This window comes from Megascapheus bottae, chromosome 24 (genome assembly GCF_031878675.1).
Source record: "Megascapheus bottae isolate mThoBot1 chromosome 24, mThoBot2.hap1, whole genome shotgun sequence".
NCBI classification, from domain to species: Eukaryota; Metazoa; Chordata; class Mammalia; order Rodentia; family Geomyidae; genus Megascapheus; species Megascapheus bottae.
Genome location: NC_143532.1, coordinates 19504933 through 19526065, shown reverse-complemented (window position 1 = coordinate 19526065; position 21133 = coordinate 19504933). Strand labels below are relative to the sequence as shown.

General features: G+C 50.2%; 2 protein-coding genes across 4 annotated transcripts; one reads left to right on the top strand and one right to left on the bottom strand.

The window, feature by feature from the left end:
* Positions 1-1560: 1560 nt before the first annotated feature.
* Positions 1561-3389, top strand: Ccl17 (C-C motif chemokine ligand 17). Its single transcript, XM_090357030.1, has 3 exons — positions 1561-1701; positions 2526-2643; positions 3174-3389. Exons 1-3 carry the CDS (start codon positions 1635-1637, stop codon positions 3286-3288), a joined length of 300 nt encoding a protein of 99 aa, XP_090213156.1. The 5' UTR covers positions 1561-1634; the 3' UTR covers positions 3289-3389.
* A 4969-nt stretch (positions 3390-8358) lies between these two features.
* Positions 8359-21119, bottom strand: Ciapin1 (cytokine induced apoptosis inhibitor 1). Of its 3 annotated transcripts, none has more exons than XM_090357588.1 (9): positions 21046-21119; positions 16512-16694; positions 15596-15748; positions 14325-14401; positions 12043-12208; positions 11562-11635; positions 10876-10991; positions 8806-8884; positions 8359-8595 (listed from the first exon to the last, which is right to left on the bottom strand). In XM_090357588.1, exons 2-9 carry the CDS (start codon positions 16666-16668, stop codon positions 8485-8487), a joined length of 933 nt encoding a protein of 310 aa, XP_090213714.1. In that variant the 5' UTR covers positions 16669-16694; positions 21046-21119; the 3' UTR covers positions 8359-8484. The 3 variants fall into 3 exon arrangements, with proteins under 3 accessions (XP_090213714.1, XP_090213716.1, XP_090213715.1); XM_090357590.1 differs by lacking the exon at positions 21046-21119 and adding an exon at positions 20867-20982; XM_090357589.1 differs by lacking the exon at positions 21046-21119 and adding an exon at positions 20569-20854.
* Between the last annotated feature and the right edge of the window lie 14 nt (positions 21120-21133).

Sequence of the window (21133 nt, the reverse complement as noted above, 5' to 3'; positions counted from 1 at the left end):
GGAAGTTAATCCCCTTACCAGGCTGTGTGGCTTCCTAAAGAAGGCAAGAGGCTGCGCTCGCCCGCCCTTCCTGACTCTGGGTCTGAATCCCATCTACAAAGCTCAGCCCACTGCCACTGCCTGCAGGGAACCTTTCCAGGTCTCCTCTGCTCACCAAATCCCTCCAAACAGCCAGGCCCTGTTCCACCACCTCTCCTCACTGGGAACCCCTCAAAGACAGGAGCTGCATGAAACTGGCCCAGCCCCAAGGGGTACCCCCAGACAGCTTCCTTATCTTTCTGCTCTGGTGCCCCCTTCCTTCCCCAGGCAGGCTGTACCACCCCAGAAACCATCCAGAACCTTCTGCTCCTGCTGCTGCAACATGTTCCCCAGAAGGTCAGGGGAATTTAGGTCCTTCTGGAGAAGACTTCTGAGTGTGCAGCAGAGCAGAGACAGCTCTAAGCCCACACAGGGAGTTTCCACAGTGGGGGGCCCTGGGGTCAAGTCAGTGCCAAGGTGGCTGGCAGTCCTAGCATGCCTAGAATGGACAGCACAGCATGGTCTGTGGAGACGCTGCAGGAGGCTAGGCAGGAAGCTTGGGGTGCATGGAAAGGAGGAGGTGCCCTGGCCACAAGGGCTAAGTCAGTACAAAAGGCTCGGCTGGCCTCTTTCTTCAGGTCAGGCTTCCTGGTGTTTCCTGCCTCCCGGAAGCCTTCCCAGCCGCCCAGCCCCTCCTGACTCCACAGGCCAGGGCACAGAAGGCACCCCTGCTCTTCTGTGGAAAGCTGCCCAAATAATGTACCCCGGAACTGTCTACGCCTGGTCATGAGCACATGGAATCCAGATGGACAGGTGGAGGCGGGGGCGAGATGCCTGCTGGTCATTGACAGTGGATATGATTCCAAGAGAAGCAGATAAACATCAGAGCGAGGCTCATCAAAAGAGGTCCACCAAAGGACATCCACCAAAAGAGGTCCCCATCTTTCCTACCTCTGCCATCTTCTCTCTCCTCCCTCCCCCCATGCCCTTTCCATCTTTTGAGACAGCATCTATCTAGGTAGCCCAGACTGGCTTTTAAACTCAGAACAGCTGGGTTTACAGGTGTGCAGCACAGAGCTTACCCAGATCTACCATCTTGGTTTAGCTCTGGGAACCATCTAGACTTACTTCCCTGTACTGAAGCGGAGACCCAGAGGTGTGCATGCTGGCCTCCTGGCGCCTCAGTCTCTCCCAGGCTCAGCAAGGTATCCTGTCTGGGTGTCAACCCATTGTCCCTGTATGACAGACAGATGGCCACCATCATCAGATCGGTCGGCAGAACAAACTGAGGCCTCTTAGCTCTGCTAATAGAGGAACCAAGAAATGTCTCCTTAGAAAGGAGAAGCATGGCATTGTGGGGGCCCCAGATCTTGGCCCCCACCTCTGCCCTCGTCCAAGGCCCATTCTGGAGAAAGCCACAAGCATTCCAAGACTAGCTTTCCACCGAATCATCTCAAATTCCTTGAATTACCCGGATGGAAGAAGGATGTGGGGGAGGGAAAGGGAGGCGGGACATGACCCACAGAGGTTAAATAAGTCACCTCCACCTCGGCCAACATGCTTGGTTTCCCTGAGCAGAGACCTTCACAGACACCTCCCTGACATCTGGAGCCACGATGCCCCTGAAGATGCTGCTCTTGACTGTCCTGTTTCTGGAAGCTTCTCTGCAGCACATCCAGGCAGGTGAGAACAAGGGTCCCACCCCAATTCCACAGACATCACCAACATCCCATATACTCCCCAAGCTGCAGCTCTGAGCTGCAGAAATAATAAGACAGGGCCAGGGGTTTGGCCTAGTGGTAGAGTGCTTGCCTAGCATTCACGAAGACCTGGGTTCAATTCCTCAGTACCACATATGTAGAAAAAGCCGGAAGTGGTGCTGAGGCTCAAGTGGTAGAGTGCTAGTGTTGAGAAAATCCAAGGACAGTGCTCAGGTCCTGAGTTCAAGCCCCATGACTGGCAAAAAAAAATAGAAATAGTAAGATAGTGGTGATGCCCACTGAGCCTCAGATCTCAGCCTCCTGAACAGCCAGGATTATAGGTGTGAGGCTGGTTTTTGGTAATATGAACTATAACCTAAAGACAAGAGAAATGGTTCCATGAGCTGCTAAAATGATGTTTTCCATTTAGTTTTGGAAAGTTAGGTTGAAATAAAGTTGCTAGATAGAAAAGCAGTTCCAAAGCAAATGAATATAGAGTGTTGCTTAGCACACAGGAAGCCCTGGGTTTGATACCTCAGTACCACATATACAGATAAAGTAGAAAGTGGCGCTGTGGCTCAATTGGTTGAGTGCAAAGAAGCTCAGGGACAGCACCCAGGCCCTGAGTTCAAGCCTCAGGACCAACAAAAATAGAAAAAAATAATAAAGCAAATGAACCAACATGCACAACATCCAACAGCCACCATAGCATACAGAGATCCTCACACACACACAGCAACACACAGATACCCCACCCAACACACTGAAAAGACACTGAAAGACAGCTCCGCTCTGCTGTCTCTCCAGCTCGAGCCCCCAACACAGGCCGGGAGTGTTGCATGGAGTTCTTCAAGGGCGCCATTCCCCTCGGAAGGCTGGTGGCATGGTACAGGACCTCTACTGAGTGTCCCAAGGACGCTGTCGTGTAAGTCTCCCCACATCACCCCTACTTCTGGGACTGAATGTGCTGACTGGGTGGGCCCTGAGGCTCCCAGATAACTGCTAGGGAAGAGTAGGGGGAAGAGTCCATGTGCCTATGCCCCCAGTCCCAGTGGGCCCAAAAAGGGCCACAGGCTGTGAGGGCCAATCTCAGGATGGGATAATTAAGCCACAGCAATATGGTCACTTCTGCCATCTTGGGCCTGGGCCTGAGCCAGGCAGACGCAGCTCCAGACCCTGGCCCCAGCCCTATTTGCCAGGCTCTGTGTGGTCTGGGGCACCATGCCCCTCAGCCCTGTCCCCTGGAATGGCTGGAATCAGGTGGAGCAATGAGGGGAGGGGGTTGAGTCACTGAGCCATCAAAGTTTGGGGGCCAAGATGTGTGACAGGTGGCTGAGTAACTACATCAGATTCTTGCCTCTAGGGACCCCAGAGACCTGGTCAGCAAAGGGCAGGGCTGTTCATGGGGCTCCAGAAAGCCCTTCCCACTCTGACACCCCACTTTCCCCTGCATAGGTTTGTGACCACTCAGGACAAGTACATCTGTTCGGACCCCAAGGCGAGGCGCACGACAAGGGCTGTGAGCTACTTGGAAAAACTCAGGAAATCTCAGGCCTCTAAATCATCATGATTTTCTCCCTGGGCCTGCATCATGCTCCAGGTCCAGTGGCCTCTATGGGCCTCCACTGGCCCCTTGGCACAAAGAAGCCCTGATTAAAGCTTTTCTCCTTCAATCTGAATCAGCCTGTTCTGTCTCCATGGTGCAGACCACCCTCCCACTCTGGCCTGGCCCAAGTCAGAAAGGGAAACTGAGACTGAGTGGGAGCCATCTAGTGAAGGAAGGCCCTGATGAGAAAGGTTGGGGCAGCGGGGGAGCAGGGAAGGGGGACAGGGGTTCATCTGGGACCAGGCAGGCAGTCTTTTCCTCTCAGGGTATGTGCTGGGAGCTGGACTCCTGGGGAGGGCTCCTCTACCCTCGCCTGCCACCTCTGTCCCTGAAATCGCCCAGAGGCCTCCAGCCTCCAGTCTTATCCCATCTGGGGGTGAGCACATTCTTCCATGTGCATTTGATTCTGGAAGTATTCCCAGGACCTACTATGAAGCCCAGGGGCTCGCAGACTGAGTGGGGTTCCCCTCAGTCACTTCTAGGTCCCCCAAAAGAAAACCTGCAGCTCAGCTCTTCCTGTGCCCTGGTCCTGTCCAGCTCAATCTGTTAACCCAGTTCTAAAATTAAGCCCCTCATCTCCCCCTCACCCTGGCTCTTCTTCAGCCTCCCAGTCCCTGGGCCCCACGGTTCAGACCAGGGGGAAGCTGTCCCCTCCCGTTGGTGCTACAGGTTCTCCCACAGGTCCAGGACTTCCTCCCCATCTCAGGGGTTGCCACCCCTCCCCACCCTCCCAATGATGACAGTTCCCACTCCTGTATCCACTGGGGGCTCCCTGAGCCACACTAGGACCCTGCGCACAATGGAGGATGATATGGGAGTCTCCAGAGCCCTCTACCAAGGCACAGCTCAACACTGGAGCAACATTGCAGCAGCAGGAAAGTCAGAACGTTAGAGGCAGAGCTTCTCCGTGTCTGGGAGGCAGTATAGGACAGAAAGAGCTTTGGCCTCCTTCTGCCCCCTGGTGGCCAGACCTTTCATTGCAGGCCAGATGACGCCCCAGTCCGCTTTGCAGTTGGGGCAGGCAAGGTTGGTTAAGAGGCTAAGAGGTGGCAGTGAACTAGCCTCTCTATGATCCCAGGGTCCCCCCTGCCCTGAGGTTGAGTTTTCCTCCAACAACTGTCTCTGACTCACAGTCCTGAGTTGGTGGAAAAACAATGCAAGGAGGTGGAGAAAGAATGATTTAAAAGGGAGAAGTGAGGAAGAGCACCTAAGATAGCAAGGAGAGCAAGGGCTGGGTTCCTGTACCCTGAAAGCCAGAGCTAGAGGATCTGAGTATGTTTAGCTCTGAGCTTCTTGTAAGAAGCAAGATCCTTTTCTACACCTCCACCCAACCCCTGCCAATAACTGGGAAATCAGCTGTGTGGTCAATTCAGCAGGGTCCCCAAACTGTGACCCCAGTGAGAGATCTGGGACTGCTTCAAGGTCACTGGGCAGGAGAGAGGTGGAGCCAGAATAGGCCACAAGCCAGTGTCAGGGTGTGAGGAAGAGAGGAGTGAGACCTACCAAGTCCCAGGGGCCCTGGGAGGCACTATTTGGAGAGCTCTTCTTGTGACTGGTGAGTAGAGAGAGAGGAAAGACTGGGGCTGATGGGCTTTCACACCTGAAATCCCATTCCCTCCCAGAGCTCAGCACCAAGGCCCCTCCTCCAGAAGGTCTTCCCAGCTCTGGCACATTCTTCCTACTGCCTCCAGTCACCTGCCTAATCTTGGCCGTCCCATCCTGTGTCCTTCCTCATCTTTGTAGCTGCTTTGCTGGTGAAAGGGAAGTGGGGGGGGGGCATAGAGCTACCAGATAAGCTCATTGGGGCACCTATTTGGGTCAAGCAACTCAGTACATGACTCATTTGCAAAGGGGAGGGAAGTGCTTTGAGCACAGGACATTGATGTTTCATCAGCACAGTAGGGGGTGAATTCCACAAGGGACACCAGAGCAGAGATGGAAATTTCCCCAGGAGCCCTAATTGCTGCGCTGGAAGCGCCACCTATGGTGCCAAGTGGGAATTACAATCAGAATGTTCAAGGAATGCCCACTAGAGGGCACTCAGGCCCCATGATAAAGTTCCAAGGTTACTCTAGGAGGACAGAGTGGCCCCAGCGTGGCCTTTCAGAGACAGCTGGTCATACTGTACAAGGCCTCAGCCCAGGTGTGTCAGTAGCTGGACGTTCCTGTCCTGGGAGGCTAGGAGCCAGGAAAACACCAAGTGCGCTGCCTGGCCTACAGGGATGGAGAGAAAAGCTGCAGGAGTGGTGGGAAGGTCCTGATCAGTGCCAGGAGCACCAGGCAGGGCTGCTCTGAGATTTCTTACAGCCTGTGTCTGTTGGCATCCATTTCTGGCAGGGAGAGATACGCCCCGAAGCTGTTTACACTTCTATGTCCTTACACTGCTCTTGTGGGTATTCAAAAATCATTATCTGGGCCAGGAGTCTGGCCTAATGGTAGAGTGCTTGCCTAGCATGCACGAAGACCCAGGTTCAATTCCTCAGTACCATTTACATAGAAAAAAGCCAGAAATTGTGCTGTGGCTCAAGTGGCAGAATGCTAGCCTTGAGGAAAAAAAAAATCCAAGGACAGTGCTCAAGCCCTGAGTTCAAGCCCCAGGACTGGCAAAAAATAAAAAAAATATCTCCTCCTCCTCTTCCTTCTCCTCCTCATCCTTTTTGCACTACAGAGATTGAACTCAGCACCTCACACTTGCTAGGCAAGTGCCCTCCCACTCCAAAAATCACAAGGCTGGGTACAAGTGCAGCTCATACCTGTAGTTTCAGCTAACAGGAAAGGCAAGAGGATCCCTAAGAGTTTAAAACCAACCTGGGTACCATTAAAAAATGTGTATGCTGGCTAGGTGCCAGTGGCTATTGCCTGTATTCTTCAGGAGGCTGAAATCTGAGGATCACAGTTTGATGCTAGCCCAAGCTGGAAAGTCTTTGAGACTTATTTCAAACTCACCAACTCAGAAGTGGCTGAGTTCAGACCCACAACTGAAAAAAAAAAAGTGTGTATGTATGTGTGTACGAGAGAGGGGGGGGGGGGAGTGAGAAATTATAAACCCTCTAACCATCCCTTTCCCCTAGGCTTCTCTTTTATCAACTTATATACCTGTATTTCTCCTGCCCTAAATGACTTGGGCCAGGTACCAGACAGTTAAAGACAGCCCAGACCTGGATTGTTTCCTGTCACTGATCTAAGCCTGCTTCCTCTCTACCTAGTCTGGCTCCTTTCTCCTGGCTGCTTTCTGCTTTTTGACTGGCCCTAATGTGTTCCCTATGGTAGTGTGAAATGTGGCATGCCTTTCCTTTCTTGTAAATTAAGTAATGTCACTTGTCACCTCCATAAAATAAATGGGTCCATAATTCATGAGTTCTTGAGGATGCTCACTGAATTCTTTTCCTTCCTCTCTTCCTTCCTTCTTTCCTTCTTTCTCCAGTCTTGGGCTTGAACTCAGGACCTGGCACTGTTCTTGGGCTTTCTCAAGGCTAGAGCTCTACCACTTGAGCCACACAGCACCACTTCAGGTCTTTTCTGTGTATGTAGTACCAAGGAATTGAACTCGGGTCTTCGTGCATGCTAGGTGAGCATTCAACCACTAGGCCAAACTCCCGGCCCCTCTTTCTTTCTTTCTCTTTTGTCAATTGGGGTGGGGCTTGAACTCAGAGCCTGGATGCCATCCCTGAACTCTTTTACTCAAGGCTAATGTTCTACCACTTTGAGCCACAGAGCCACTTCTGATTTTCTGGTAGTTAATTGGACATAGGGTCTCATGGACTCTCCTGCCTAGAATGGCTTTGAACTGCCTCAGACCTCAGTCTCCTGAGTAGCTAGGATTACAGGCTGCTAAGCTCATCCTGGGAAGCTGACTTAGGGCGTCCTCAGTCTGGAGGCCAGAGTGACCTTGACCTGAGCAGCTTCCTGCTCAGGCCATTTTTTCTTTTCTTTTCTGAGCAGCCATCTCACATCTACCTCACCTCTCACCACAGCCACTTAGCTGTTCTGGCACTGGGCAAGAGCTGTTTTCTTGGGCTGCTCTAACAAGCACAGGTGTTTTTTCCCTGTGGCGCTGTTGATCCAAGTACACCAGCATGAGTTACACCACCAGCCCTAGCACCTCAATTTCTGTGGGGGTGGGGAGGACACGCGGTCTAGGCCCCACTTGCTCACCAGAGCCCCAGGCCTCCGAGGTCATGTGGTGTTTTCCCCACAGCCATGTGCTTGGGGGACACGTCTTATACTTGCAGTTTCTTGCCCACAAACCTCTCAGTGTGGCAACTTTTTGCGTGGTGAGCAAGAAAAGCTTTGCTCTCTACTTCTAGTGAAGGATCAACTGATTAGGGGAGGCCCACTCAGTATAATTTCTAATTTAAGAGCACGGGGAACTTTAATTACATCTGCATAACTCTCTTCCCTTTGTCACAGAACCTCACGGGGGGGGGGGGGAGGGGGTGGCAACACCAGAGACCTCACAGGTCTTGCTCAGGCAACACTTGGCGAGACCTGTGTGGTGGTCAGCAAGGGGGTTTGGGCTTGCTGCTGGTTCAGCCGGTGCTGTTTCTCCTCACATCCCGAGCTGCCTGGCCTGGCCTACAGGAGGTGGAAGGAAGTCCTTCCACAAGGCCGCCCCAGCTCCTGTACGGCACTGCATTCCTCCACCAAGAACCACGGTGACCCTCGCTGAGTGGGGAGGACTGACACACACCATACACGCATGCCCGTTACCATGGATACGCCGAAGTATGCAAGTCTAATACTTGTTGGTCAACAGAAATTATGACAGGACACAGAGGTGACACTACAGGGACATGGGTGGGACCACAGGAACCAGGGGATTCCTTTGGTGCTGGCTCCTGGCTCCAAGAACTACAGCGAGTGACCTCGCCCCCTGGGAGGACGAGGCCGCAGCACTGCGTGCCCGCGGGTCGGGGCAGGCCCCCAGGAACACGAGGAACTCGAGGAGGACATCTTCAGGACACAGCCCCTCAGGCCTTGGTCAGTCACTCATAGCAGCACTAAACGCCACGCGGCTCCCCCAGCCGGCCAGTCGGCAGCACCCTCCCCACAACTGATTTCAACAGGGAGCAAGGAGCCGGGCGGGGGGGAGGGACCCCCAGTGGCGGGTGGGATGTGGGGCAGGAGTTGAAGGAAGAGCTGTGTCCTGCAGGGACTCCCCTAGGCATCGTGGAGGTTGCTGTTGCTCAGGAGCACCTGCTCCCCGGGTTTGAAGGCCGGCATCCCGAGGTAGGGGCAGCTGGCACAGCGGAAGGCATCGCCCAGGTAGCACTGCAGGAGAAAACAGAGGAAGTCACGGGCAGTCACAGCCAGAGGGGCAGCTATCCCGACAGCCAAGCAACATCAGGCTCCCATTGGCAGACAGAGACAAAAGACAAGGCCAAAGATAAGGCACACTGGGAACCCAGCCTGGGGGAGTGCACCGAGCACCCTCACACACCCCTCACCCTGTCTCCATGTGCCAGCAGGTCCAGTGCTTACATTTCCACAGGCTGACTTAGGCTGCGAGCTCTGGCTCTTGGACTTCTCCTTTTCCAGTTCTTCTGCCAGGCCACAAGTGCTGTAAGAGGCAGTCACTGATGAGAGTGCCATCCCCCAGAAATGCCAAATCCCCGTTAAGGGGCCAGGCAGACAACAGCAGGGGAGAGCTTCTTCCCTCAGGAGGGGAAAGACCTGGAGCTTTACCTGAACCCTCTTGTTTCATGAGTGCGGTCAACCTACACACTGAAGTGAGGGCCTGTCTCAAAATTTAAAAAAAAGCAGCTTGCCATGGCCAGCCAACATTTGCTAGTAGAGCCAGACTCAAACTGCAAGGCTTCTAGGTTAAAGGGAGACAGGAGTAGCACCTGACCCTTGGCTTCCTCGCTTCCTACCTCACCTCAGCTTCAGGAAAGATATGTCTGTGCAGCCAGAACCAGTGGGAAGGAGGTAGCAGGAGAGTGTGTGTTGGAATTGGCAGCACCCAGAAGGCCTGCCCTGGGAAACCCAAGCAACCCAAGCATGGAACCAGCACTCCCCCACCAAGGCCTGCCCAGACTCCAGTCCATAAAGCAGTCAACATCCATCCAGATGCTCAGGCATACTGTCTTCCACTTATTTTCTAATGTGCCAGTCCTGGGGTTTGAACACAGAGCCTGGGCATTGACCCTGAAGGCTTTTGATGCTCAAGGCTAGTATACCACCACTTGAGCCACAGCTCCACTTGCAACTTTTTGGTAGTTAATTGCAGATAAGAATCTCATGGACTTACTTGCCTAGACTGGCTTAGAAGGCTGATCCTCAGATCTCAGCTCCCTGAGTAAGATTACAGGTGTGAACCACAGGCACCTGCTGCATTTTTTTTTTTTTTTGCCAGTCCTGGGGCTTGAACTCAGAGCCTGCTGAACACAGTCCTTGGACTTTCCTCAAGGCTAGTGCCTTACCACTTGAGCCAAGCACGACTTCTGTTTTTTTCTGTGTATGTGGTACCTAGGAATCCAACCCAGGGCTTTATGAATGCTAGGCAAGCACTCTACTTCTAGGCCATGCTCTGGCCCTATCTTCTACTTTTAATCGTGGATAAGACTGGGACCATTATGAAACATGAGAGCTCCTAACATGAGCACCAGAGCCAACTGGAAAAAAACTGCCTGAAGGCAGGCCATGTTGCTAGGTCTTATGACCCAGCACTTGGGAGGCAGAGCACCAGGATCGTAAGTCTGGGATACAAGACCTTGTCTCAACACCACCACTGCTGCTGCTGCTGCCAAAACCCCAAGACAAAACAAAGCAAGATGCTGAAGACATAGTAACATTAGGGATTTGGGAGAATAAACAAAGACGTCTACTAAAAGAAGCACAGAAGAAAACTGGAAAATGTTAAAGAAAATAACAGGAGCAGTGAGAACAACACAGAGGCCATGAGTTATTAGAAGACACGACTCATGAACAGAATTTTAAAACTACTTCCCAGAACCATGCACATAGAAGATTTCACAAGCTCTCAGAACGGAATAGATGTTCTCATGAAAGGATCACGCACACACACTCCAGAAAATAGTGGAAATCTGACTCCGGCACACAAGCTATAATGCAGGGGACACAGCAAACACAAGAGGAAAAGGAGCTGACATGCCACAGTCACACCTGAGAGCTGTCACCCCTGCAATCCCGTGGCATCACTAATATTCCACCCCAGAATGAGGCAATTCAGCCCTGCCTGTGTCCTCATCTCGCCTCACACAGGCGCAGCTTATGTTCCTGCAACACTTGGCTACCAAGGTGGGCTAAGAGGGTTCACTTCTGCTCTGACTATGCTTCCGCTGGCCAGCTCTTCAACTCTCTAACTCTGACCTGTGTTCTGACTGCAGTGTGCCTTCCCTCCCCACTCATGATTCTTCCTTGAAGTTCCCTAGAGAGTTCTTACAGACTTTCCCGAGAGGCTGAGCCCAGACCAAAGGCCTGGCTCAGGTTATGTCCCCCCGAGAGTCTTCAAGCAACGCAGGAACACAGCTTCCTATAGGGAAGGTCTCCTTTACAAGGCAGTATCTGACTGGCTCAAGCAGCACTTACCAGTTCTTACAGGCTTTCCTCTTCTTCCCTTCCCCACAGGAAGGAGCCCTCAGGGATGCAGGATCAGGCTTTTTCAAATCTTCTGGATCCAGCAGCTCATCGGAATCAATGAGGTCCTAAACAAGGTTCAAAGCAATCAGCGGCACAGTTGTGACCTCTAAGAAAGAGCTGAGGTCACCCTAGGCAGTGAGAGCGAGGACCCACAGCCCAAGGCAAAGAAGGCACCTGCTCTCAAGTGCTGGGGTCACCGTCATGTCCCAGAGGCCACACATCCAGTGCAGGAATTGGCAACCAACTGACATGGGAATAAGCTGTAAGACTGGAGCATGTGTTGGTGGGAAGGTGGGAATTGGTGGGACAAAGAAGCGTGAAAACACTGCCTTTCAGTGAGCCTTCAGTGACTCGCCCAGATCAGGGACCAATAAACACATTGGAACTGACACTGCTTTCCGCTTTACACTTGTCCACAAGACATCAAGAGGGGAAAGAGATGCTAAATTCACATCACGAACAATATGGAGTGTCACCAGTGCCAGAGACAGCTGTAACACTGAATGTATGCATACACACACACACACTCACTCTCTCCCTCCCCCCCCCCTTTCTCCTAATCCAAAAGCCACTCCACACTGGCTGTTCCCACTCATGATGGAGAGCAAGCAGTGATATGCACAGGGCCAACTCACCACACTCCCATCCTCCATGTCATTGGCTGACAAGGTCCAGAGCTTGGCAGCAGCTGGGTCCACAGCAGGCTTCACTGGGCCCAACAACAGAAGAAAAAAGGAATTTTGTAACAACAGCCTGAAACAAGCTACGAGCATCCTCCAAGGCCTGTGATTACAGCACTAACACTGAAATTGAAAAGCTGTTCAATAGGCCTAGGAAGAGCCCTGCCTACAGGCACAGGGCTTCTTATGTGACGGTAGCCTGGGGTCTGAACAAACTTGCCAGCCAACTGGACATGTGGCTCAGGCCCCCAAGGTGAAAGCTCTCAGTGCACTAACAACCATCATGCCTTATTTCAGGTTATTATGCCCAGGTTAACACTATAGTAGGCATTCTGCAATTCAGAGATGATAAAGCAGAAAAGCCTAATCTAAAAAATAATCAGATTGCTGGCTGTTCTTTACATGCACGGAATGCCCCTGGTATGGCCAGCCTTACCTGAAGGAGATTTCTTGCTGATGGAAAGCTTAAGCTGACTGGAGGAACCCACTTCGAAGTTGGGCTTTTTGCCTGTGATCTGAACAGAGATCAGGCTGTCACTGCTGCACCCCAGGTGTTCCTGCACAGACTGCATCTCCTCAGGGCTCAGGGCCTCTCGCTGCAGCTGCAATTGAAAATGGCCAGTCCACATTTTTGCTCAGTCTACCTCCTCTACCTCCCTGTGCAGTGCTAACCCCCATCTCTGCGCATTAAGCTCCCAATAGAAGCTGACATAAACCACTTCACACCTCCCATCCCTCTTCTCACTCATCAGAGCCCTAGGGTCTGCTTGTCAGCACGTGTGCCTCAAGTCCACCCTCTGCAAATTTTCAAGCACTTATAAAGTATTAGTCATGATGTGCTAGTCATTGTAGGGGGTATAATGATACAGAGATGAGTCAGACCTGGACTTGTTGTTTAATAAAGAAGCCCGCTCACGCCTGTAATCCTAGCTACTCAGGAGGCTGAGATCTGAGGATCATGGTTCAAAGCCAGAGCCAGCCCAGGCACTAAAAGTCCATGAGACTTTTATCTCCAATTAACCATTAGAAAATGGGAAGTGGGGTAGAACAGTAGCCTGGAGCAGAAGAGCTCAGGGTCAACACCCAGGCCCAGAGGTAGGGTGTTAGTCTAGAGCTGAAGAGCTCAAGGATAGTGCCCTGGTGTCTCAAGACCAACAACAAAAAAAAAAAAAAGAAAAAGAAAAGAAGAAGAAGAAGAAGAAGAGGAGGAGGAGGAGGAGGAGGAGGAGGAGGAGGAGGAGGAGGAGGAGGAGGAGGAGAAAGGAAGTGTGGGGATTACACCTATAATCCCAACATTCAGGAAGTTGAGGCAGGAGAATCACAAGTCCAAGGCCAGCCTGGAAATGGTATTATGGCTCAAGTGGTAGAGTGCTAGCCTTGAGAAAGTCCAAGGACAGTGCACAGTGCCCTGAGTTCAAGCCCCAAGACTGGCAAAAAAAAAAAAAAAAAAAAAAAAAAAAAGCATTGGTGGCTTACTGACGGGGGGACAATGAATGACAAGGACTGGGCTGTCACCACTTTATATTCCACATTCTTTAGTACAAACTGAATTTCTATGAGCATTCCCTATTTTAGACTCAAGAAATAAAAGCCTTAGACTTTAAGGGAAATTAAGGAAGAGTAGGCATAAGGAATCTACAGCTCTACACCAGGTACTAGAAACAGAGTTTGAGTGAAGTCCGCTTAGCTGCCAGAGCTATCATCCTTCATGCTTAGATTTGAACATGTTCTGGAAGAGTGTTTCACAAAGAGACAAATAAAGTCCATATAAAAGAAATAAAACAGCTGGGTGCTGGTGCCTCATGCCTGAAATCCTAGCTACTCAGAAGGCTGAGATTTGAAGATCACAGGTTCAAAGCCAGCCTAGGCAAAATAGTCCCTAAGATATTTATCTCCAATTAACCACCAGAAAACTGGAAGTGGCGCCGTGGCTCAAAGGACAGGGCGGTAGCCTTGAGCTGAAGAGCTCAGGCCCAGAGTTCAAGTCCTGTGATTGACAAAAAAAAAAAAAAAAAAAAAAAAAAAGCCAGGCAAGGTGACTCACGCCTGTAATCCTAGCTACTTAGGAGGCTGAGATCTGAGGATCACGATTCAAAGCCAGCTCAGGCACCAAAAGTCTGTGGGACTCTTATTTCCAATTAACCAGTAGAAAATGGGAAGTGGGGCTGTGGTTCAAGGGGTAAGGAGGTAGCCTTGAGCTGAAGAGCAGGCCCAAGAGTTCAAGTCCTCATGCCCCACCAAAAAAAAAAAAAAGACCCAGATCATATAAGAAGCCAGATGTTTTTCTCTCACACTCCTTACTCCTTAATGGTGGAGAAATAGAAACAGGTGTTTCATTTGAGAGTGGGACATTGTCTAGACACTACTGTCACCCAGGCCTAGGATCTGTGTTGGCTAAGATGAACGGCAGCTTCAGGGTTCCTGCCTTCCCCTCCCCCTCCCACCATGTGGCATCATGGCCACCAAGATCGTTAAACAAGTCACAAGTGCAAGACAGAACAGAAGAAGCCATGCCCATAGGCCGGGATTCACCTCTTCAAAGGTCTTCCCCCACAGGTTTATCTTTGGAGGCACCATCCACCTCACATTTGCAGCTAGGGCCTACCTGTTTTCTGGGTTGATGTATTGATCACCTACTTTCCCCCCACTGTCCTGACCTCTGACAGACAGGCTCTGTCTGATTCAAATTCCCAGAAAACAAGGTTGTCGCTCACCTACCTCTTTTACCTCAACAAGGCCAGAAAGAGTCAGGGCTGAACACAGTTTAGATGCTGTCCTCACTTTGCTATTGTTAACTGCCAAGAAGAAAACCCCAATTAATAGCTTCTCAGGACAAAGCAGGAAAAATAATACAGCACTTCTCTCCATATGGGTCAGCAGGTCTTCACACAGCAACAAGCTATCCATTCACTGTGGTTACATTTGTGAGAGCATTTTAGTTTCAACCATGCTTTTGGTCCACAGTACTGGTGAATGCTGTCACTCCATCACTGTCACTCCATTATCACTGATACCTAGCCCTGGGCTTTTTGGAGACCCTTTCAGCTGATGATGAGCTCAAGTTCTCTTTGAAGTTTTAACAGAAATGGTATTTGATGAACCAAAGTTTCAATTTCTAGCAAAGAATGCGAATGTTTGTTGTACACATAACAAGGTTATAGTTCTAAATAAAAAATGTCAGCTGGGCGCGGTGGCTCACACCTGTAATTGTAGCTACTCAGGAGGCTGAGATCTGAGGATCAAGGTTCAAAGCCAGCCCAGGCACAAAAGGACCTGAGACTCTTATCTGCAATTAACTTCTAGAAAATGGGAAGTGGGGCTTGGCTCAAGGGGTGGGTAGTAGCCCTGAGCTGAAGAGCTCAGGGACAGCATCTAGGCCCAGAGTTCCAAACACTAAGACCAAAAAAAAACAAAAAACACAACACAACACAACAAATTCTCCCAAATCCATAGAAGGCTACAGCCCCTTTCCCTCATCTTACCTCACAAGACATTAAGATTAGGAACTGAGTATTACCCACCCCTTCAGAGCCACAAAGCCTGCCTTCAGCCCTTAGGAACCACTAATCTGATCTAGGTCCTACATGTTGTACTTTCAAGATGAACAGCTATAGAACATGGGCTTTGGGGAACTTTTTCCTCTTTGTATCCTTCTTACAGATGTCCCCCTCCTCCTAAGCACCAGGCTTAGGAGGCTCCTTGCCTTGTTATTGTTGCCTCCTTTTCCATGTTATAGATATCCCAAAGTCTAAGCTTTCACCTGCTGAATGATTCAGGCTGTTTTAGGTAGCAGTTACCATCTGCTTTATTTCCTAGTGGGTCAAAGATCACAATTTCTTCAGATCTGCTGCCTCTGAGTTTAGCAATAATTGATCCCTAAGGAAAAGGTTTATACTCTCCAAATGCTACCTCCAGCTCGGGGAGATGGAGCAAATGAGCTCAAAGACTCAATCTTGTCAAGTTCTGTCTTCCAGCTCGGATATCCTTACCTACAGCAGTCTCTACTGGCTCTTTCAGAAAAAGGCATCCCCCAGGCCGAAGGATCCGGGCCATTTCAGCCAGAATTTCAGTGCTGTGCAGACTGGTGCTTCCTGGGACTACTCCTGACATAATAACATCAAAACTGGATTCCTTGTGAGCAGCTGAAAAGAAGGAAGATTTTCATCAACAAATTCCCAATTCTTCCAGTGTCCAACAACCCGAGCTAGTTAAACAGCACTATTAAACCACATTAATGCAAAGGGCTCCTTGAGGCTCTGTCCTGTTTTCTCTGTCTTCCTCATTTCCTGTCCTTTCCTAATATCAGGAAAAGAAGAAAAAGGAAGCTAGATGAAGGGTAAGCTTTCAAAAGCAACATAGAATAGCTACTAAGGAACAACATAAAGAAATCATTGGCAAGCCTGGGACTGTGGCCTAGTGGTAGAGTGCTTGCCTAGCATGCACGAAGCCCTGGTTTGAAAAAGCAGGAAGTGACACTGTGGCTCAAGTGGTAGCCTTGAGAAAGTCCAGTGTCAGTGGCCCTTAGTTCAAGCCCCAGGACTGGCCAAAAAAAAAAAAAAGAAAAGAAAAAGGAGCTGGGCAGTGGTAATCCTAGCTATTCAAGAGGCTAAGATCTGAGGACTGCGGTTCAAACTAAGCCTGAGCACTAAAGTCCATGAGACTTATCTCCACTTAACCACCAGAAAACTGAAAGTGGTGCCATGGTTCAAGTGGTAGAACACTAGCCTTGAGCTTCAGGGACAGTGCCCAGGCCCAGAACTCAAGCCCCATGACTGACACCCCCCCCCCCAAAAAAAAGGAACCATTGGCTACCGGGTACCCTGCCTCTCCTTTCATGAACCATCTAGGAGAAATACCCAGATCAGGCACTATATATCAAGAGCACTCACTTGAAGTTTTACTTACATTGCAGGAGCTGGTTGATGTTTTCCACGGACACATGGCCTTCACTGCGGGTCAGCACTTGAAGGTTATCTACCAGCTCTTTCAGGGCCTCCACGGGGGATGACTTATCCCAGACCACTGCCACACGCTGGCCAGCTGAGATTCCAAAATTGGCCATTTCTGCAGTGCTGAAGTACCTAAAGGCTACGAGCAGAAGGGAATTAGGACTGAGAGGCTACTGTGCAATTCAATCCATGTAGTATCATCCACTATGACTGGGATCACAGCCTCCAGCCAGGGAATGCTGACAACATCGCGTGCTAGTGAATAAGTGAAACACATCAGCATTTCACAATCCAGCCTTCCCAGACAGTGCTGCGGCTGAAGACACTGACAAGGCAGTCAAAGAAAGGGGACCAAAGGGGCTGGGAGTGCGGCTTAGTGGTACAGTGCTTGTCTAGCATGCATGAAGCCCTGAGTTTGATTCCTTAGTACCACATACACAGAAAAAGCTGGAAGTAGCGCTATGGCTCAAGTGGTAGAGTGCTAGCCTTGAGCACAAGAAGCTCACAGACAATGCCCAGGCCCAGAGTTCAAGCCCCAGGACCAGCAAAAAGAAACAAACCAAGGGGATTGGAGCCAAGTAAGGAGGTTGGAGGCAGCGAAACAAACACACAGGGCATTAATTAGAAGTGTGACTCAGCAAAGGTAAGTAAGTTAGCAGACACAACCCAACCTCAACTTGGTTTTGGTTTTGTTTGGTGGTACTTCGGTTTCAGTGCAGGGCCCTGCACTTGGTTGGGCAGGTCTTATCACATAGGTAACTCCCAGCCCTTTCTTCAGCTTATTTTTTGCACGTGTGTGCTGGTTCTGGGGCTTGAACTCAGAACCTGTTTGCCATTCTTAAGCTTTTTTGCTCAAGCATAGCATTCACCACTTGAGCTACAATTGCATTTCTAGCTTTTTTTGGTAGTTAATTGGAGATAAGAGTCTCCCTGAGCTGGCTTCGAACTAAAATCCTTAGACTTCCCTCCTCAGTAGCTAGGACTATAGGTATGAGCAACTGGTACCCAACTTTAGCTTAATTTGTGTGTGTGCTTATGTGTGCCTTTAACTGGCACTGGGGACTGGCACTGGGGATTGAACACGTGGCCTAAGCACTGTCCCCTATTTTTTTCACTCAAGGTTGGCACTCTACCTCTTTTTTTTTTTTTTTTTTTTGCCAGTCCTGGGCTTGAGCTCAGGGCCTGAGCACTGTCCTTGGACTTTCTCAAGGCTACAGCTCTACCACTTGAGCCTCAGCACCACTTCTGGCTTTTTTCTATGTATGTGGTACCGAGGAATCGAACCTGGATCTTCATGCATGCTAGGCAAGCACTTTAACCACTAGGCCAAACTCCCGGCCCCGGCACTCTACCTCTTGAGCCACAGCTCTACTTACCAGCTCAAATAGTTAAGAGACAACATATCTAAACTTTGCAAACTGAATACTAATATTTCCCCTTTTATTAAAATGTAAAAGTTTAATCCTAGAATCTGCAGTGGTTGATAGTATCTACTGTCTTTAATGCTAAATGTTAGCAACTTTATTCAACGCACCCTACACACATTTTCTCAGCTGACCCACAGATCAACCTTCAACTTGGGTTACTCCCAGTTTACAGGCCAGAAACGCTGTGAGAATTGAGCGGTGGGTAAGGTAAAGGGCAGGGATCTGAATCCAAGTTAACTGACAGGACAGCCCAAGTTTAACCATGGAAACTTCCACACAAGGCCAGCTTCTCTTCTACCTGATGATATGCAGCTAAGTGTTCACCATGAAATGAGGTCAAGAGATAGCATTCTGATCAGCTCTTCCTTCCCCTAACATTAATGTCAACAGGACAGAGTGGTGACAGAAGGGTGGAGCTCAGATTAGTAAACACTTCTGACTTCTGCACAAGTTGACAACTATACCACCAAACACCTTAGGGCTGAATTTAAACTAGGTCTACTGCACTCTTTCACTTACAAAAACATTCACTTTCCATGACTGCCTGTCTCTTCTCTGTCTACAAAAACCAGGCCCAATTACTAGTCACCATTAATTATTACAGTGCTTTGTGTACTCATTTCAGAATGAGTTACTAACAGTTTCATTTCTAGAGAGAAGCTGGGAACTGTGGCTTAGTATAAAAGTGCTTGCCTAGCATGCATGAAACCCAGGGTTTGATTCCTCAGTACCACATAAATAGAAAAGGATGTGGTTCAAGTGGTAGATCGCTAGCCTTGAGCAAAAGCAGCTCAGGAACAGTGCCTAGCCTCTGAGTTTAAGCCCCCCATGGAGATGGGGGGGGGAGAGTTCCTTAGGCTGCTGGATTTGGGACCCTGGAAATCCGGATCCATCCTTCCCAAGTGAATCTCTTTGTTCCATGAGATACTTGGACTTCACTGTCAGCCCTTTACTGCTCTTTGTTACCCTGATTGAACTCTCAGCTGCAGTACAAAGATGACAAACGTTGATGGGCAGACAGGTTTCCTTAGTCATTTAATTTGGGGGTTTAAATCCCTAAAAAGTGCACCATCAAGAACTGAAAACTTTTAAGCTTTTAATTGTCACATGACGTTGAGGAAGAACCCTTGCAAGTCTTTCAGGGGAACAACTTGGGAACAATCTCACATTTAAGAACTATACAGGGATGCTTGGGTGCCAGTGGCTCACATCTATAATCCTAGCCATTCACCAAGCTGAGTGCTGAGGATTGTGGTTTCAAGTCACTCTGAGCAAGAAAGTCCAGGAGACTCTTAGCTCCAATTAACTACCAGAAAGCTGGAAGCAGGGGTTTGGCTCAAGTAGTAGAGTACCAGCCTTGAGTGAAAAGATAAGGGATGGCTTCTAGGCCCAAGTACACACACATGACCATACGTGTATGTGTACACACACAAGAATGTCAGCAAAATGTCCTGCCATCTATACCCCCTAACTTTAGGTGAAAGAGCTTACAAAACACATTAAACATTAACCTCTCTCCCCCCAAAATAGTCTCTTTTACTCAGCATTTCCTAAACAACGTTCTTCTGATTATCTAGAAGCAAACGTGTCATTTTTCTTCAGCAGAGTTTTTTTTTTTATTGTCAGTCTAAAGAAGAAACATCCATGAGAAAAAAAAAAAAAGTGCAGCATCCAAGCCAATATACTTAAGAACTGTGTGGCTTAGGGACTTGAGCTCAAGAGCTCAGGGACAGCACCCAGGCTGTTTAAGCCCCATGACCACCTCCCCCCCCCCCACAAAAATTAGGTGACAATAAAACGGTAAGTAGCTGGGCACCAGTAACTTACACCTGTAACCGTAGCTGAAATGTAAGGGTCATGGTTCAAAGCCAGCCCAGGGGGAGAAAAAAAAAAAGTCTGAAACTCATCCCCGACAAACCACCACGTAGCTAAAAGTGGAGGTGTAGCTCAAGCCTTGAGTGAAAAAGATGAGGGACAGTGCCTGAGCCACGTTCAACACACACACACACACATTCAAGAAAACAAAGCCTAGTTGGAGCAAGTGGTGTAGTGCCAACTACCTAGGAGGTTGGGACCAGAACCATCACTAGTGTTCAAGAATTCTAGACCAACCAGGAAAGCGCAGAGGAAAATCTAACCTCAGAAACAAACAAAGAAAACAAGCCTCTGCACTTAAATCCAGAGACACGGATCTAGAGCCTTTCCATTTCAAGGGATCTTCCACACTGGTGGGGGGGGGGAGGTTGGATATTTTGAAAAATTCCGGGGGGTGTGGGGGGGAGGGAAATGGGTACCAAGACACGTGAAAGGGTATCAATGTATGTGAATTAATGCACCTTCTATCTGGCGAATATCATGTAACCCTTTTACTAATTACAATAAAAAAAAAGAAAAAAAAAAAAGAAAAATTCCCTGATCAGAATGTGCCAAAACACGACCTGAAAAGCGTGGGGTCTGAACCACACACGCGCAAAATGTACGGGATCACCAGCTTCCTCCCGATCCCTCCACGCCCAGACATCCAGCCAAGCCCCCCGCCTCACCCCCCCCAGCCCACGACCAAGCCTTGGGCCTCCCTTTACAGACCAGCATCCTGGATCGTGCCGTCCCATCGGGCACAGTGAGGAGGGAGTCAGACCGGGCCAGCGAGGGGGTCCAACATGGCCATCAGCGCATCGTTAAGTGGTCCCAAGTTTTAGTGCCCCGGCCCCCCAACCCCGCGAGGCGGAAAACTTGGGAGGAACTGAGATCCGAGGTCACGACGGCTGGCCCCGGGGACAGCCAGTTCGCAGACCCAGAAGTCCCAGATGCCAGCTCCGGCTTCCTCCTCCTCCTCCTCCTCCTCCTCGGAGCGCGACCGAGAGCCCCAAGGGCAGACACCAACCAGGACCGGAGCCTGGGGCGAGCCTGGGGCGAGCCGGGGCCAGCGCCGCCTCGCACACCGGTCTCCGGGGCTCTCCGCGGGTCCCCACCGAGGCACGGGGCTGACGGGAAGCGAGGAGATGGTCGGGAGAGGACGGTTGGGAAAGGTCGGGCGCTCAGACAGCCGCGGAGCGCGCTCACCTGCGGTCCGGGTTTAAACTCCCTAGTTCTGTCCTCAGTCGCCGGCTCCTCGGCGGTGTCCCGCTTCTCGCGAGAAGAGAGCGCCGCG